Source organism: Xiphias gladius, chromosome 18 (assembly GCF_016859285.1).
Source record: "Xiphias gladius isolate SHS-SW01 ecotype Sanya breed wild chromosome 18, ASM1685928v1, whole genome shotgun sequence".
NCBI lineage: Eukaryota > Metazoa > Chordata > Actinopteri > Istiophoriformes > Xiphiidae > Xiphias > Xiphias gladius.
Genome location: NC_053417.1, coordinates 20,248,235 through 20,266,242, shown reverse-complemented (window position 1 = coordinate 20,266,242; position 18,008 = coordinate 20,248,235). Strand labels below are relative to the sequence as shown.

The window sequence follows — 18,008 nt, the reverse complement described above, 5'->3', positions numbered from 1 at the left end:
AACAGTAATATTCCAGGCCTCCTTTGCTTGTTTATTTGTTGTGTGAACAGCCAGGCCGGGCAGAGAGGCAAGCATGTGATCAGCCTGTAAACATTTTGGAGACCAGCAAGGCAAACCTGGAATGAGATAGTAAAATAAGTGTTTGCTTCTCAGTAACAGATGCTGATTTAATCTCACAGTTATGAAGCACGAAACTTTCCGATACACTGGTGTGACTCTGTTTTGCGCAGTGTTTCCAAAAATAATGATAGAAAACCTAGTAAAAAAAAAACATATGCGCTGACCCAAGGACAGAATAACATGTCAGCAGGATACATCAGGCAACTCTTTTCTTGAAGTGAATATGAGAACATTGAAATTACAATATTCCATCAAAATGAAAAACTGACAAACATGATTGCTTTGACAAATGCATCTTGTTTATTACATGAGCGCACATTGCAAGCAGACTTTTCACGTAGAAATATGCAGACACTGTAGACATTTCAGGGACATGAGGGGGGAATAATAAGTCCTGAGGGCATCTTAAACATACAGAATTGTATACAATGTGCACATCATAAAATGTACAGTATACAAACTGGATCCAGTACATTGTTCAAAAAGTAGGATTAGTCTACCAGAGCCTGGTGTAAAACAATGTTGACTCATGGATATGTTCTGCTTTGTGCACAAATACATTTTCTGCACAGCTAAACAATATAACCCTATCAGTTAGAAGATTCGTAAACTGGCTGTGGCACTTCAGAGATAAGATTTAGCCGGAAGCAAACACAAAGTTGATATTTCAAGCGGCCAAACTGGTATACTGTGTTTCCTCCCTAGAAAATATAAGTAATTTAGATACATTTACACAAATTCAGTTTACATGGGCACCGAAAGTGGTTCAAATCTGTATTTACAACAATGCAAGAAAAATCTGTAGAAAAATACAGAAACTCAGATACAGTATTTGACTAAATCTTGCAAAGTCGTTCTAAGGAGCTCTCAATAGCATCCAAAGGCAGCTTCCAGTTTTCCACAGACGACCATAGAGTCACAGAGAAATGCAAAAAATAACACTCTGGATCTTCTCTTGTTCAGGATTACTCCACTCCTTTCATGAACTCCAAGAACTCTGTAAAATTAAGGAAGACACGGTTAGCAAATAGCGGCTGAGCCCAAAACAATCTGCGATGAAACTGCAAGATGCCTTTATCAAGCAAAGGTCACATTTGGTGTGCATTTTTGAGGAGTGAACGATGAATGATAGATTACAGAAAAGGAGTGTTAGAGTATTTGCTGTACACAACCATTTCAACATGTCTCTTTTATCAGTTGAAACTCACCATCATAGTCAATTTTGCCATCATTATTCTTGTCCCCGTCTTTCATCAGCTCCTCGATGTCATCCTCAGTAATTGCCTCTCCTGTAGATTCCAGCATCATTTTCAGCTCCTCCAGGTCAATGTAACCATCTGCGTTCCTGCACAATCAAAGGAGTAAAATATACTATTTGCACATACCAGACCTGAATTAAGCTTCACGGATGGCAGTGGGGGAGGTTGTGTGTTTGTGTGTGAAAAGTGACTGATCATATCCTGAATTTAAGTGTTTGGGAACCATCAGTGTGAGAAAAAAAAAGTATGGCAAGTTTATTCTTTGATGCTCAGATGAGGTGTCTGGCTTACATGGAGTGGGTGTTTGAAATATTTTGTGCTGTCAGAAAGGATTATGGAGCAAACTACATGCAGTACTCTGCAGAGCTGCTTGGCATTTTGTCAGTGCACATAATTGCACGTGGGGAACATACTTTGCTAGAACGACTCTATGAGGAGCAATTTGACTGTGGGGATTTTCAGATACTAGCATTCTCCTGTTGTAGATATTTTGTCAGACCGTCATTGAGTTTACAGTTTCTTTTTTGATATAAGATTGTGTCAGTGAACTGCTTTCAGGGCATTCATTCTTATTATTCAATGGGAAAAACCAGGAACAGCGTTTAAACATGAAACTCACTTGTCGAACATGCGGAAAAGCTCTGCCAGTTCTTCCTCTGATTTCCCTTTGCTGTCGTCCTTCATGCACCTCACCATCATGACCAGGAACTCGTCAAAGTCCACCGTGCCACTCCCTGCAAACATACAAGGTACTTCTTTACATCTCTTCACTCAACACTGGAAAGGATTTTAAATTATTTAACCCCCAGAACCCCACCGCTCTCCCTAAAGGCCCAATCTGTCACCATAATGTATCAATATGAACTGAATTCTAGGCACAGTACTGGAGACTGCAATGACTGGAAAAGTCTTTTAATACAAAGCCACAAGGCAGCACCTAAATCTAAATCATCTCTGATCATTATTTTAATAACAAATATACCTGTAATTTATATGTCCAAAAAATACAGACTGAGCCTTTAAATGTCTCCTTATATGGCTTAATTTAGTTGGTCGGAAAAAAATCCCCATTATTTAATGACATGACATATATACTGAAGCGTTATCAAACAAATCCAAGATGCTAGTTTCTTCATCATCGTGTTTTTTCATCATTATCATGTTTCATCATTACATCACATGGAAAATTCAAGGTGACTTGTGCATCATCAGATATGCATTTCCCTTTAATTCAGTTTGACACATCATGTTATATCTACGAAACTTAACTATCATTTGACATTAAGTTCAGAGGGTTTGAACTACACTTGTCTACACAGGATGATTGTGCAATGATGGACCTGAAAGCTGGCCTGTGGGGACGAAGAGGTCGACAACAATCAACCAATCATTTCATTTCTTGTACTGTAGCGCAGTATTGTTTTGATTTACCATCTTCATCCACCTCGTCAATCATCTCCTGCAGCTCCTCTGGTGTGGGGTTCTGGCCCAGCATCCTCATCACCTTTCCTAGCTCCTTGGTGCTGATGCAGCCATCCTCTGCATCTTGTACGAAGATGTCAAAGGCGGCCTTGAACTCTGCAACACCATAGCAGCAGACCGGAAAACAATCCTGTATTACAGCACATGGTATGGACCTGCGCAGGGGTTGACCCTCACTTTTCCTCGCAACATCATGCATGATGTACAGTCGAATATAATTAATTGACATTTAAACAAAGCATATTTTCTAAGTTGATGGCCTGTCTTAAAGGCATACTTAAAGTAAAGAGTCACATGCGTGCACGCTAAGAGATGGTTGATATGAACTGAACAATGTGCGCACCATTTTTCTGTTCATCTGTCAGCTGCTCAACCTGTAAAAGACAAAAAGTTTACAGAGTTAACACTGTTGCATGCATTACATCAGTAGGAAATGTGCATTTTCTGTACATTCTGAATAAATGTCTGGTCACATTTGTTTATTTTCATCTGAGACACTATGGATTAAGTTACATTTACTGAAGCCCAAAAAGTCAATGTACAAAGTATCTACTGAATTAGTGTTGTTGTTTTGGAATTGGGTTAAGATATCCCAGATTATAAAGTGTGAAACCAGCCTCTGGACTAGATTATCTCTTATCTGTTTTGATAACTTTTCAGTCAACAAAGGGAACATTTTTGGTCCCACAGACTGGGCCATCCCTGACAAAACACAGAACCTATACATCACATGTGAGAGCCTGTAAGGGGGGTGGGGGGTTAAAAATAAACAGACAGGAGGATCAGGAACCACAGATAAAGGACACAATACACATCACTTTAAATTAGCATAGCTGTGGATCTGGCCCAACAATGGAACAGTAATCCTGGAAAAGCTACCACGAATGAGAGAGGGAGACAGGTGCTTATGTAAGAGTTATTGTCTGTCATTTACTATAAATTAAACACACACACATGCAGACACACTCATACACACATACTCCTCTGGTGATGATATATGAAAAAATCTCTCTTAGCAAACACATGTAATGTGCATTCCTGTGGGTTTTTACTGTCTCAGCTGCACTGCTCACTTGGGATATGAGCGGACAGAACAGCCAGCTGACCATCCGGGCGGAGGTGGACAGACAGCCACACAGCTCCCTGGCTCATAGATAATGCTGGAATTCAGCCGTAGGGGGTTGATCTAAACCTGAAGCCCTTCTCTGGCACCAAAGAACCACGGACGCATAACCGTCTCAGCAACTGGCCAAAATTAGCCATGAGAAGTGGGACTGTTCCATTTGAAGACATGAATGAAGCAGCAGAGTGCGGATCAGGGATCTGTCCTGTCAGTGACCTCATGAGTGGCTCCTATCAGCTCCGATAGGGCTGAAGTAGGAGAAAATCTAGAGACAAATATGGTGTCAAGGCTTTTTTATCTTCAGCTGGTGCTAGAGGCGATGTGTTGTGCAAGTCGCATCAACAGGGATTTGTCAACCATTCAAGTAATGTCAGATGTCAGATGAACCAGCTAATGGGGGACTTTTTTATACAATAAATAAATACACAGGTGCCAGAATATTCCATATAACAACCACTTGAATAGGACGGAATACAAATATAGTCTTGCATTGTAAATCGCTAATTATATGTCACTAATAATAAATGTTAGAGATTATGGTTTTTGATCCAAAATATCACTCTCATACCAGATTTAGTTCACACACAGATTTTCGGTGAACATATGCGCACTTTCAATTTTATGAGTTCTGAGAGGACATACCGCTGCCTTGTAGATGTCGTTCATGTTGGAGGCTCGTCTGCTGCCTGTCCTGATGGCGTCCTGGCACAGAGGAAGGAGGTACTGTCCAGATCAAGGCAGGACACTGGCCTCAACCTGGGAGGGTTTTATAGCCAGAGCCTGGTGCTGTCTGGCCCCTCCCTGGGACCAGCTTCCCCTCTGTTTGTGCCCCAACGTGTGTCCACGAATGTGTGTCTTTGTATGTGTGTCATTTGGCCAATCTGTCACAATCACCGGGCTCAGATAAAAATGCAGCAGCTCTTAGGGGGCATACTTTCGGACTGGAATGAAGTGAGGGGGGGCATGGATGGTGAAGCCTAATCTCCAGGGAGGGGGCTGTAGGGACACTCAACATTCCTCTAGACCTGGTCCAGAGACGCAGAGGGCTCGGGAGGTTGTGCGTGTGAGTGTGTGTCTGTAGGGCAGGGGTGGTAGAGGAGGTAACAGGGTGGAGGCCAAGATGTGAGAGACGCAGACTGCACCCAGCAGACCCTGAGGGGAGGAGAGAAAGAGAGAAGGTGTGAGGAATGTTCAGGAAGTCAAAGACCTGATTACATGGACAGATATCTGCATGGATGTACCGATTGTGCAATATAAACTTTTCATGGCAGACGTTTTGATTTATCATAGTAGGAAAAGCACAGGTGTAAGCAATAACATTGATTGATGCCGCTTTCCATTTAAAGCTTCTAGTAAGCCATGCCAGTGCAAAACACCAGGGCCCTGGGCCTAGAACACCTAACTGGAATGTAGCCAATCTTAATGTTATTAGTTCCACCTCTGCTTTACTGCTAAAACGTGTCTAGATGCCTGCTGTGAAAATGGACTATTAGGTAAGGCAAATCACTTTTTCTGCAGCTGACAACCAGAGGCGTTTTCATCTGTAGAGAAGGAGATGAAAAAGAAGCGAAATTGAAGGATCCATTCACCCACATTAACAAAAAAAAAAATTATATTCTCTTACTTACTTCCAAAGGTTTTGAGGTTTCTGCCTCTACTCTAATAAAATGGAAGTGAATGGGATTTTGTTTCCTTGTTTTGTTCGTATAGCACTGAATATGAAATTCTAAAAAATTCATTAGAAACATCTGACATCTCCCCGGATGATCCACAGAAATCGCTAAAAACATTTTCCACTGGAACTAATTTCTATTGAGGAAAATGTCCTGGTGAGTAATGAGCACTGACAACAGTGTCTCCGGAAAAAAGATGTTGACGTTGAATTTTATAAATCTAAAATATTCAGTGATGTGAGTACGAGAAACAAAATTCCTTTTACCTCCGTCATAATTGGTGTGAAGGTAGGAACCTCAGAGACAGCTGTCTCTAAACCGAGGCAAGTAAAACAATTAAAACCCACTAGAGTTAAGTGAAAAAATTAGTCTTTGTAACTTAGTTGAATCAATCCTTTAAACGGAAAATATTATTTTATCTAAATATTTAACCATATAAAGTATACTTGCATTTATTTATATCACATGCACAATGATTCTGAAGTCACACACATTAAATTTAGCCTATGAGGAAAACAACTCAGGCAATTCCCACTCAACATGATTCATGAAGATTCCAACGCTTAGCCTTCAGGTGAGACACATATTAAGTCAGCAGAGGGTGCTGTTCACTACATATCAACTAAATTAAATTGTTGCACAAGGCTGCCTCCGGATATCCAATTTATCAACAGTGGGGTAGGTTAGAAATCTGGGTCAAACAAAAACCAAACACTTGCAGACACATTTAAATTGAATTGTACACACAGCGCAAGACATTGCAGCATTTTTTTTCCCATGTTCTTTTGAAACAAGGCCATCTCAATCACTTGACTGTGTGATTCACGCACACGTTCGCACAAAAAGCTCACACACACATACACAAACACACATGAACACACACACACACACACACACACACACAGAGCATGCTGGTGCAGGCATTCTAAGTGACGAGTGATCATGCTGGTTTATAATGGGATGCTAATGGGGAATGGCACAGCTTACAAGCATCATACAGCCACTGAGAGAGAGAGAGAACGGGGGGGGGCTCACATTCAGCAACATACATGTCCTACTCTTACACAGATAAAGACACAGATCTCCCGACAAAGACCTCACATCTGTGCTCATCAGTCGCACGCACGGGTTTGTACCTCCATGGAAATGGACTGTCGGCAAGGTGGGGAGGGGTTGGGGATTGAGGCAAATTGATTTTATGCCGGTTGCCCTTGTGTGTTTTCTCAGTCATTCGTCAAAATTTCATAATCAAAACACACAGCACTGCATTGTGCCTTGCTGCTGGAATTCAGGACAGAAATGAATCGTCATCGGTGGCCCTGACTCCGTCAGCTGAAGCCCAAAGCATACTGATGAGTCTACATGGTCAGCCAGACAGATTCATTTGGGGAGCTGAGTGCAGTCTGCTGGGTGCCAAGAGTGGTGAGCAGCTCTGCAGGGGGCACTAGATTCTAATGTAAAGCTTTCTTGAGCATGCACACACACGCACACACACACACGCACACACACACACGCTGTTGAACCAAAGACTGGCACACACATGAAAGAAAGCATATGGAGTGCTGTTTGATTGGAACTCTCCACCAATTTCCTCTTACATAGGAAGGCTGACGAAAGAGCCAGCCATCTCCTCCACACAGCGCAATCAGACAGCGCATCTAAAAACCACAATTCACCGCGCACCGCTTTTTGAGGGGTTGCCATAGAAACTCTGCTGGGTAGTAGCGGACAGAAAATGAGAGGAGATGAGCGGGGCTATTTCCCCCTCCACCTCCCTCTCTGCCTCCCTGCCACCACATTTTGTCCTCAGAGTGACTGTCTTATTTTCTATTCTTTGCCTCTTCTACGTGTACATCTACACATTAAAAAATCAATACACATGTGGGGAGGTCACACTTAGGGTTAACAATTGTTATTTGTGCACCAGAGCCATTCATGCAAATGAACTAAATCCACAAGTCCAAATGATTGATGATTTCACACCTCGGTCTGAATACTGAGATACATTCGGCATTGTATCTCAGTATTCAGACCGAGGTGTGAAATCAGTTCTTTTGTAATTGTATCTAACCAGGTTATGTGAACTGTTTTGAAGTTGCACAAGCATTCACATTCACTATTTAACATAGTGATAATTATCTGACTGACTTGCTATTTGAAAGGCTTCATTTCAATCATCAACCAAAATCTTTTCCTGCACAAAACATTATAGACTCTACGTGTGCAATATGTCAAAATGCCCGAGGCGTAACATCCCATGCTGGCTGTAATGAAATAGCTGGACTACCTCTGTGAAGATCTCCTACTCTACAAAGCATACATCGTGTCAATTTAAATGCTCGTGTGATAAAATGATTGAGTTGAGGTGCAGCTGAGCTTGAAGCATAGGTCCTACGCTCTCTCCTCCTCCTCCTCCACTCTGTGTCCTCACCTCCTTGATTGCTGAGGGGAGGGGAGGAGGGGAGCTGAGCCTGTCAGCCCCTGTATTTCTCTCTATTCTTTACTCCCTTCGTCTCTCTATAAATTTCTCTGTCTCCCTCTGCCTTCTTTCATTGATGACCAACCTGTCAGCAGCTCCTGTTGTGGTAGGCTGTGAATGCTCTGCATGTGATTGATTGATACACATTGCTTCTTTCACTGTGAAAGCATCTCAGCCTGTGCAGTAAGTGCTTTGGAAGCCCATTTTCTCATTAGTGAAAATGTCTAACCCAAATTGAGGGATTTGTCTTTGGAGATGAGGGAGAGGGTAGTTTTCCCTTTGCTTCACTGCGTTCAGTGGTTCATTTCGGAAACTCGTCGCACTGAGGCACTTGGCGTTACCCAGTGTTCCTTACATCAAAGCTCTAATGAGCCAGTGGCCACAGCAGCTCCAGCGCCGATAAAGCCACGCACTAACTTTCTGCCAGGGGGCAGCGTTTTCCAGTCCACTGGACCACCAAGTCGCCTACCACCCTTTTTACCCAAACTACTAATCCCCCCACCCCCACCACCAACCTCTGTTATATTGTGTGAGACACCCAGAAAAGATTTCATCTCAGATATATGACAAATGAAGTTCCCTTCAAGCGAGAGAGAAAATGTGTTTATCTTATGTGGCAGCAAAAGGAGCAGTCAAGATTTTATCTTTGCATCTCTGTAAAGCTCTTCCTATATTGGCTTAGTAAGGGATACTAAACAGTCGCTGTTACAACTGTTGATAAAGACGTAGGCTGTTACAGTGGATATAAAATATACAAAATATAAACTAATATAATTCGTATTATAAAGTTAAGAAGGTTAATAACTCATGCAAGCAACTGAAGTAGAGTTAATCCTAATGTTCTGTTTGGGATCCTGGAGAAACAGAGTCCTCTTTAACAGCTCGAAAAACAAACTTAACATTGTTTTATCACCTGGACACTTCCAAACTATGTAGGATAAAATACTGTACATCTTTGTCTGTGATTGACTTTTTGGCAAATGAAATATATATATATCTATATATATATAGATATATATCTATATATATATAGATATTTTCTATATATCTATATATATATAGATATATATCTATATATATATATAGGGCTCTCAGAGTTTCTGACAATGTTTCAAACAATTCTAAGCAAAACAAACAGCAGTTTAACTTCAGCATTATTGCATTTAAAAGTCAGCTCTATTGAGAGTATATTGCGAGAAAGCGGGTCCACATTTTAAGTACCACATTTCTGTACTGAGATTCTGGAGAAGGGTGACGAAAAATCTTGTAACCCATCTAATCTAGTAATAAAATGTAGTACATCAAGTAGCAACATTAATATAAGGAATGATCTTTTACCATTAAATACATTAAATATTAAACATGAGCGTCCTCATTAACATGTGAAAATAATTATTAAATTGTATGAAAATCAGTGTTGAATGGCACATCCACAGGTATGAAGGCCACTTGGGAGAATGCATCGCAGTAGATCCCCTATGAAGTAACTGGTTATTTCCTTTGTCAAAACATAGACTTTGGAAATCCACGAAAGTGCACACTTGATTCCATAAATAAAAATGCAGGTAACTTTAAAAAGTGTACTTTTTTTTTTTTTTTAAGTGAAATGTGTCAACAACCTTTGGAAGGATTGCTATGAAATTACTGTGTAGTACAGATATCAATGTTTTCCAGAGGATGAATCCGAATGACTTTGGGGACCGCCTGACTTTTCCTCTAGCGCTAGCAAAGTTTTCTCATATCCAGGAAAATATCTCTACATCTCCTTGATGGATTAGCACTAATTTTTGCACTGACATTCATGCCTACCACACTATGTACAGTATCTCAATGACTTTGGTGAGTCCGTGCTTCTCCTCTTGCCCCACCAGCAGGTTGACATTTGTGGTTTTGGGTGAAATGTCTTCACAATTATTGCATAGATTGCCGAAAAATTTCTCACAGACATTTGTGTTGTGAAATTTTGGTGATCCCCTGCCTCTTCATCCAGCATCATCCTCAGGTCTACCAATGACTTTAGGTCCATTAAAATCTAATAACATTCCCATCAGCCTCAACTGTATTTTATGTTAGTGCTAATTAACCAACGTCAGCATGGTAACATACAAAAGTAATATGTTGGACATTGTAAACATACCTGTTAAACATCAGGATGTTAACATTGTCATTGTGAGCATGTTAGACTACTGACATTAGCATTTAGCTCAAAGCATTGCTGTGACTAAGTACAGCCTTGCAGAGCAGCAAACACGGAGACTTGTTCTCATTAGCTAGGTACAGCATGAGGCCCTGCTAATGTATTTCTGCCCTAGTATTTGCTATTGGCCAGTACTGATCTTGGCTCTGTGAGCTGTGTCCAAGAGACAATGTTGGCTCCCACACTGTTGGAGCCTAGAACGTACTGTCAGCATTAAAGCTGCGGCAGGTAAGATTCTGTGTCACAATACACCAATATAATCAGCCTACTTCATGAAACAGAGGAAAGCGTCCCATTCCCGTCAAATTATCAATTTAATTTTGGTTTTGAATATTTTGTCAGTTTTGCTAGAAAGGGAAATCAAAATCATGCTACCCTATTTATTGGTTTTAAACTCCTTAATACAGCCATTTGGGGCTACCAATGAGCAAAACTGCTACTGACTTGTTCAGTTCCCTCTCGGTAGCAAGTCAGACTGTGAGATCTGCTACGAGAGATGTACATCTCTGTTTTCCCCAAGAATATCTGGCTTGAGACAATGTTAAGGCAAACAATAGTAATGGAATCTGGCAGAACCTTGATGCGTGCCTAATTTTATCATATTGTGCATTTCTTGTTTCAGTGGAATCTCATAAATCAAACAGCTACAGATAAAAAAAACCTTCTGATTTCAACTTTGGACGACTCCAGCTTTGCCCTCTGTGAGATGTGGGTCCAGCAGTACAGTTTTATTTGTTATACAATTCATGAAACTGTCTGGGGATGAATGCCCTCCAGAGACTCATTCATAAGATAAATTGGCCTGAAATTCATTGGTCCTGCAGACAGTCTGTGTCTCCCCTTGTATGTCTCACGCTCTCTCTCTCCTGCTTTTATATGCAAACACGCTCACACAAACTGTCACAAACACACACTAACATACATGCACATACCCTAATGCCCTCATGTTCTTCTGTGTTATTCAGGGTTGCAGGACGTTTGGGCTAAAAGAGGGGGGAAAAAAACACCTTTGCATCTGTCTGCGTAGCTGAAGTCCCGCCTAGGGCCTACTAGACTTCAGTGAAGTGTGCTGTGATTTGACAAGGCCAGTGACGAGAGGCACTGTAAATATCCGGCTGTCATGTGACTCACTTCATGGCCTCAAGGAACCAACGAAAGGTCAGTGTTTCCTGATGCCATTGCCAACAACTAAATTAAGTGGCTTCATCCCTTGCTCATGCATCTGTTCCATTTTAGGGGATGGATACATTGGAGGTGTTGTATCACTGCTCATACACTGCAATGATCATTCACATTTCAATCAGAACACACAACACGCATCCACACAACACATACACACAATGGGTTCGTCACACAAGCTCATCTGCCATCTCCAGATGTCTAAATACGTACACCAACACACTCGCGCACAGTCACACGCACATGATCAGGAATGTGAGAAACACTCTCAACCTATGGGTTTGTCCTCATGCATGTCATGTCTTACAGTGACAGCAGTGTATTAACAGGTCTCCACAGCTTCTCCCATAAAGCGAGCTGTGATCCATGTTCTTTATCCCGATGCAGTGCAAAAGGTTAAATAGTATCATTTAGCTCAGTCACTAGTTACATACAAGAAAGAAAATCTTACTTGTAATTAAAATGGCAGCTTTTGATGTAACTGCAGCTCTAATGTGAATGTGTCTCTGTCCTAAAATGTCTTTGGGGACTTGCATTTATCCTGCATACTTAGATTTTTTCACATCTTAGTGCTAATGCATCCATACTTATATGCAAAGGCACCAAAGCTTTTCTGCTCTAATTGAGACCACAAAAAAATGTCATGCAATAAGGAGAAAAAAAAAAATAACTAACAATCCTGTTACACAAAATAACTTGCTATTTACATGTAAAGAAGCACAAAACCTAAAGGTTCTTCAAAAAAATCAATGAAGAACAGTCAAATACAAGGTAATCTGTACAACAGAAAAGTGAAGCTAGGGATGGGAACTATGGCTACAGGGTGTGTTAAAGCAAAACAAAAAAGATGCTGACAAATATCCAAAAAAATCCTGGAACTCTGTAATGCCCCCAGTGGTAAAGTCCCTAATGGAATATCTGCCCATGCGCTATTACACTCATCACACTGATTAATTGGCCAACTTTAAATCCATTTTCCAGTCCACCACTAGTGTGTGCCCATGGAAAATCCAGTGCTCTCTAAATAAAATGCGGTTTACTTTGTACAGTTTACTGTGCCATGGGGAGACATGGGAAACCATGGAGGAAATAAGTTAGAACTAGCAGCCAAAGCACAAAAGCAAGACTGGCAGGTCATGGGTTTTCCTCTGTGGAGGCTGAGGGCTGATAAATCTGACAAGTTTGGGATTTGTGTTCTACAGCTTATAGCACTATTATGTCAAACTGACAAAGAAGAGCAGCCAACACCATTGGTGAGAAACAGACACTGCACTGTTATGGGCCAGAGGTACAATAACACATCTTATAACCAAAAGAACACACAACGAGTGGGTTAGCCTTTTTGTCGAGTGCCAGTTAATTTTGCAGGCAATTGACAGGTTGCCAACACAGTATAGTTTCTAAACTAGGGAACTGTTTCAAACTAGAGAGTCAGGGGTCCCATGATTCGGCCCCAGAGTTGGTATCATCTGTTTAACACGACTTGCAGTGTAAGAGCTTTCTCTTGAGGATATTTTTTTATTTTCGAATTGTATTTACTTTCTAGGTTTTTCTACATGAAGATCTAGTTGAAACCACTTATTCCCTGCAAAAGACCAACCAAGGCCCTCACTGTCTCACTGCAAAATTTAAAAAATTATAATAATTCTCCCACAAGCGTTGACTATTTCTTCAAGTTTTACTGGTTCGTCTAGGTAAGATTTTACTGCATAAGCTTCGAAATGAAAATAAGGCAAAAACGTAATGTCAACAACGCACTGTACCCCACTTTGGAAGAAATATGCTACATTTAAATATTGCCCTTGTAATGAATCAATGTGATTTTCCATTTTACTTATAATGTAATTCTAGCAGCCTCGTGGGCATGGATTAATTACTGAACAGTCCTACCAGGCACAGGGACCCAAGGGGTCAGGAGGCCCCTGAGGCAAAGCCTCATGTATAAAGTGGATGTCATTAACATTTCTTTTGGGAAGTCAAAAAGCTCATTGGAAAGTAGGAACGTTGGATTATATATATGTCAGATATATATATATATATATATATATATATATATATATATATATATATATATATATATATATAACCTGCATCAAAGGTTTCTTTTGATGGTTTTTTTCTATATTTTGTAATGTGCCCTGTTGTATTTTGAATGATTTTTGTGGGGATTATTGCGCTTGTGGATCTGCTGTGGCAGGGAGCTTTGGAAATTGTTTAGACAGCCTCTTTGTATCTCCACAGAATGTGAACAAAATACTGAGGCTCAGGTGCAGTTTTGAACTACACTGGCGGTCTGGCTCTAGGGATGGCTGGGTCAGTCGGTTGGTCCACCACTTTTTGCCATTGAAAATTGAAATTTTTAACAGACATTCGTGATCCCCAGAGGATGAGTTTGGTGATTTCCTAACTTTTCCTCTAACACCACCTGCAGTTGGCCTTTTTTGCTTTTTACTAGTATATCTTTGCAGCTGTTGAATGGATTGCCATGAAATTTGCTGCAGACATTCATGGTGCCAAGACGGGAAATCCTATTGAGCTTGGTGATCCCCTGACTTTTCATGTAGTACCACCAGCAGGTCAAAGTTTAATGATATTCCCATAATCCTTAGCTACTATTAGTGTTTAGTGTTAATTAGCATATGTTAGCATGCACGCTAAGCTATAGAACTGTCACAATCATTATACCTGCTTAACATCAGCATGTTAGCATCATCGTTGTCGTCCAACCTAAACGACCATATAGATCATTTGTCCCATCTTTGGTTAGGTTTGGGAACAAAAATGACTTAGTTAGGTTTTGGAAAAATTGCAGCTTGTGTTAAAATAAGGACTTCCTTTAGGAAGTTAAAGGAAGGTAACGGGACGTTCGTCATCATGGTTACTGTAGTGAACATGTAGTTAAGGTTGTGGAACGGTCATGGATAAAATAAACAACAAAGGTTGCCCGTGTGAACCTGATAGTCAACCCCAAATTCTTCCTAACACGGACTTGGTTGCTATATATACTACGTCACTTGACTTCTCCCTTGTTCCAATCATTATTAGCACAGCCACTAGAGGTCACCTAACAATAAAACGTAACATAAAAAGCTGCTTACACAGATGACCTATGGGGTCGGTTGTTTTTTTACAGGACGACAGTCTCCATTGTGAGCAGGTTTGCATCCTGACATTAGCATTTAGCTCAAGGCACCACTGTGCCTAAGAACAGTCTCACAGTGACACTCATGCAAGTCCATTCTACTGGTTGTTATTTTTCATTCAGTATTTGTGATTCTTTCAAAGAGTTGTGAATCTTTGATTCTGCAAATTCATGTTATACTCTCCAGTCAAAGTTTAGTGTACGCAACTCTGTATCAAGTGTCATTGAATAATGAAACAATCTTTAATATAATTTAAGGACAGTAGCTACACTAGCCTCATGGCAGATGGCACAGAGAAAGTGGCAAAGGTAGGTTACAATACTCCGATACTGAACACTGCAAAATCTAACACCAATGTTAATTTTAATAGCTCATGTGATCATATATAGTCTAAACCTTAAGGGTTGTCTAAAACAGGTACCTTTAGAATTTCCTAAAAAAGAAAATTTCTTAAACCTAACAGCTTATGGCTTTACACTGGGGACGTGATTTGGCGTTGGTTTCTAAACGTGTGTGGGGCCTCATCCTTCCTAGCATTTTTCAAAGCTGAATAAATTAAATAAAAATGCACATTACACTGTGTGTCTCTGTCGGGTAAAGCTTGTCCTTGCCGCTTCAAAAAGATGAATTTGCCCAAAACCTGTGTTCTTGAAAAATGTTTTAGTTGGCCAAACACATCAGTCCCGATGCTCTTTTCTTCACTGAGACAGGATCAACACAATATCTGTCTCAACAACAAACGAGTTGGTCCTAGCACACCCTCATAAATGTTAAAATAGTGTTGATTGTTGCAGTGCTAGATGTGAATTTGTAAGAACAAATTACTTATCAATTATTTATTAAGGACATAATTTATTTATTTCATAGTTCACTATTTGCTGTGTTACACAAATGACAATTAATTCTGGGGAAGTGATAAATAAACAAACAAAATATTACTTTACAAATATATACTTTTTTCTTTTTATGGCAATAAATCTGTTTCTCATCCAACCCCTCATATACTCATCTGATTCATTTCTCCTCTCCTGACGAAATAACTGGGTTTATTGTCACTTAAAACAAGTGAGACTATAAGCACTGGAAATATGTCCAGTAGTATACGATAGATAAAATTTTGATTTACCCAATAGGTTTATATAGATATCATAAATATAGGCCTGAGTCTTGATAATCACTTTAGGTCAGTTATTCAGCATGTCCCAAACTCATTGGAGATCCTGCGCGCCAATGTGAAGTTTCCCTGCTTATCTCGGATTCATTCATTCGTTTGTGTCAGTTTATTCCCTTTGAGTTTTTGGAGTGCTGGTCAGACAAAATAAGTAGTTTGAAGACTCCACCTGTATTAACTTGTAATAGACATTTTTATTGTTTGTTATAATAGAATTGGTGATTAATTGACCAAAAAATGAGGAAATAAATAAATGATCATGCAGCAGTAAGTGGGTATCGGGAATAACTGGAGCAATTTAAGTGCAGAGGAACATCTAATTAAACACCATTAAATGTAGAGCAGTTTCATCAGGGTCAGCTTTGGGACAAAAACTCACCCAGGCAGGTAATTCCTGTCCTGGGCATGCTTTTGGCATTTTTATGAAAATATATGAGATGACAGCAACAAGCAAAAAAAAGTGCGAAAAAAAGTCTGCTTTCCTGGTTTAATTCAGAAGGTTTAAACTGGGACTATCTCAAGATGCGTGTAGCGCATTCACATTTATTTCCACTTGCCAATGCTTAGGTCGTGTTTACCTGTGGACTCTGCTCTCCAGCTGATTCCTGCTTATCTCAGGCTATCGGTGTAAGCACTGGCCAGACGGAAGGCGCGGGTGATTATAACCATCTTTCTCCAGTAATTAGCATTTACCGAAGCTCTTCTCCAAGATGTTGAGGGGGTTGAAGAAGTAGTTTGGGATGGATTAAAGCTGACTTCAATGGCAAATGCAAATGTGCTTCTCCAAGCTTTATGTAAAAGCTCTGAATTGGGAGCTTAGCTGGGGAATTTTGTCCACATGCTCCAACCCATTCTTGTCAGTGCTGGAAGGATTGCGTGGTCTCACTGATGGGTTGGACGACCAGCTCCCTCAGCTTTGAAGCTTATAAACCTTTTAAAACCATGACAAATATTCTCCTGCAATTTTGCCACAGGAAAGGCAAAGAAATGAAATAGGTAGCAGGCGCAGGAATATGAAAATTTGCTCCATCCACCTCAAACTCCCAAACACACAGCCAAGTTTTTCTTTTAAAGGCTCAAGTCCTAACTCGTGCATAGGTCTGAGCCATCTTCCAGATTTCAAAACACATTAACGTAATGGTTCTGCATCAATATGGCAGCCAATAATATCCTATAATGTCACGGCATGGAGACGTGGCGTGTAGTGGAACAATGATCAGCCAGCATCTTTTTTGCACGACCTCCATGTTAGTGGCGGACATGGCTGCATGGCACAAGTTAGGCAGCAAGGGTGAGACATCCAGTCAGTTTCCATAGTGATGTGGTTGAATGGAGGGGATTAGCAGGGGCAGTGTGGTGAGAAAGGTTTGCAGGCTTCTGCAAAAGCTTGCATTTAAAGAGCTCCATGTCATGGCTCCATCCCATTGGGTGATGCCGATGATGGACCCTTCGTCTCTCTCCACACACACGTTTTATGCGTACGGAAACTGCTGTCTCCTTTTGTGTGGCAGTTTCTCAGGTGTAAACTATTTGATGAGCCAGTTGTGCACAGTAACTTAGGAGTCTAGTGCAAACCCCAACACCAGATCCAAAACAAAAACCATCAGAATGAATACTTTTAAATTATATTCAATTAAAAGCGATTCAATTATAACTCAGAGCTGAGCCAGATATTCAGGACTTTTATGCCATAAAAGTGTTAACGTTTCTCATGATAACCGGCATTTCTGTAGTCCAAATTTCAATCCCCACCACCACTTGCCGACTGTTTGTCAGTGCACACTTCAAAGCTCCAGATTATACTTTACGGATTGTTATGCCTTTAAATCTGCAGAAAATGAAGTTAGAAGTGAAATTTTGGCAAGTTTGTAGCAAGTAATTTTAAGAGTGTAATTCTCATCGCTTATGTTAACCATTATGTCAAGCTAAAAAAAATCACAAATCTGATTATTGTGGATTTGTCATTCATTTGTAATCAAATTGCTTTCATCCTATTGTTTGTATTTTTTCATTTATTAGTCTGCAAAACAATTCAATTCTTCAGAATAATTCTATTTGTCATCCGAGAATGAACTTCTGATACACCGAGAATTACTTTAATTGATTTTTATTCACATTCACTGGGTTGGAGATTCAAAAATTATTCAGTTTATCTCAAATATCTATGTAAGAAGCTCAAGTA

General features: G+C 40.3%; 1 protein-coding gene across 1 annotated transcript; it reads right to left on the bottom strand.

The window, feature by feature from the left end:
- Positions 1-397: 397 nt before the first annotated feature.
- tnnc1a (troponin C type 1a (slow)) lies at positions 398-4,737 on the bottom strand. The gene is made up of 6 exons (XM_040153868.1): positions 4,627-4,737; positions 3,205-3,235; positions 2,811-2,957; positions 1,999-2,113; positions 1,329-1,465; positions 398-1,117 (listed from the first exon to the last, which is right to left on the bottom strand). The coding sequence occupies exons 1-6, from the start codon at positions 4,648-4,650 to the stop codon at positions 1,086-1,088; spliced, it is 486 nt and encodes a 161-aa protein (XP_040009802.1). The 5' UTR covers positions 4,651-4,737; the 3' UTR covers positions 398-1,085.
- Positions 4,738-18,008: the final 13,271 nt, after the last annotated feature.

What these genes read in the sequence shown, in the direction of transcription:
- tnnc1a (XM_040153868.1), bottom strand. Translation starts at nt 4,650, where the DNA reads ATGAACGACATCTACAAGGCAGCG. An exon ending in GACAGATGAACAGAAAAATG is followed by an intron (nt 2,958 to 3,204) that starts GTGCGCACATTG and finishes ATGGTGTTGCAG; the next exon opens with AGTTCAAGGCCGCCTTTGAC. An exon ending in TGGCAAAATTGACTATGATG is followed by an intron (nt 1,118 to 1,328) that starts GTGAGTTTCAAC and finishes TTAATTTTACAG; the next exon opens with AGTTCTTGGAGTTCATGAAA.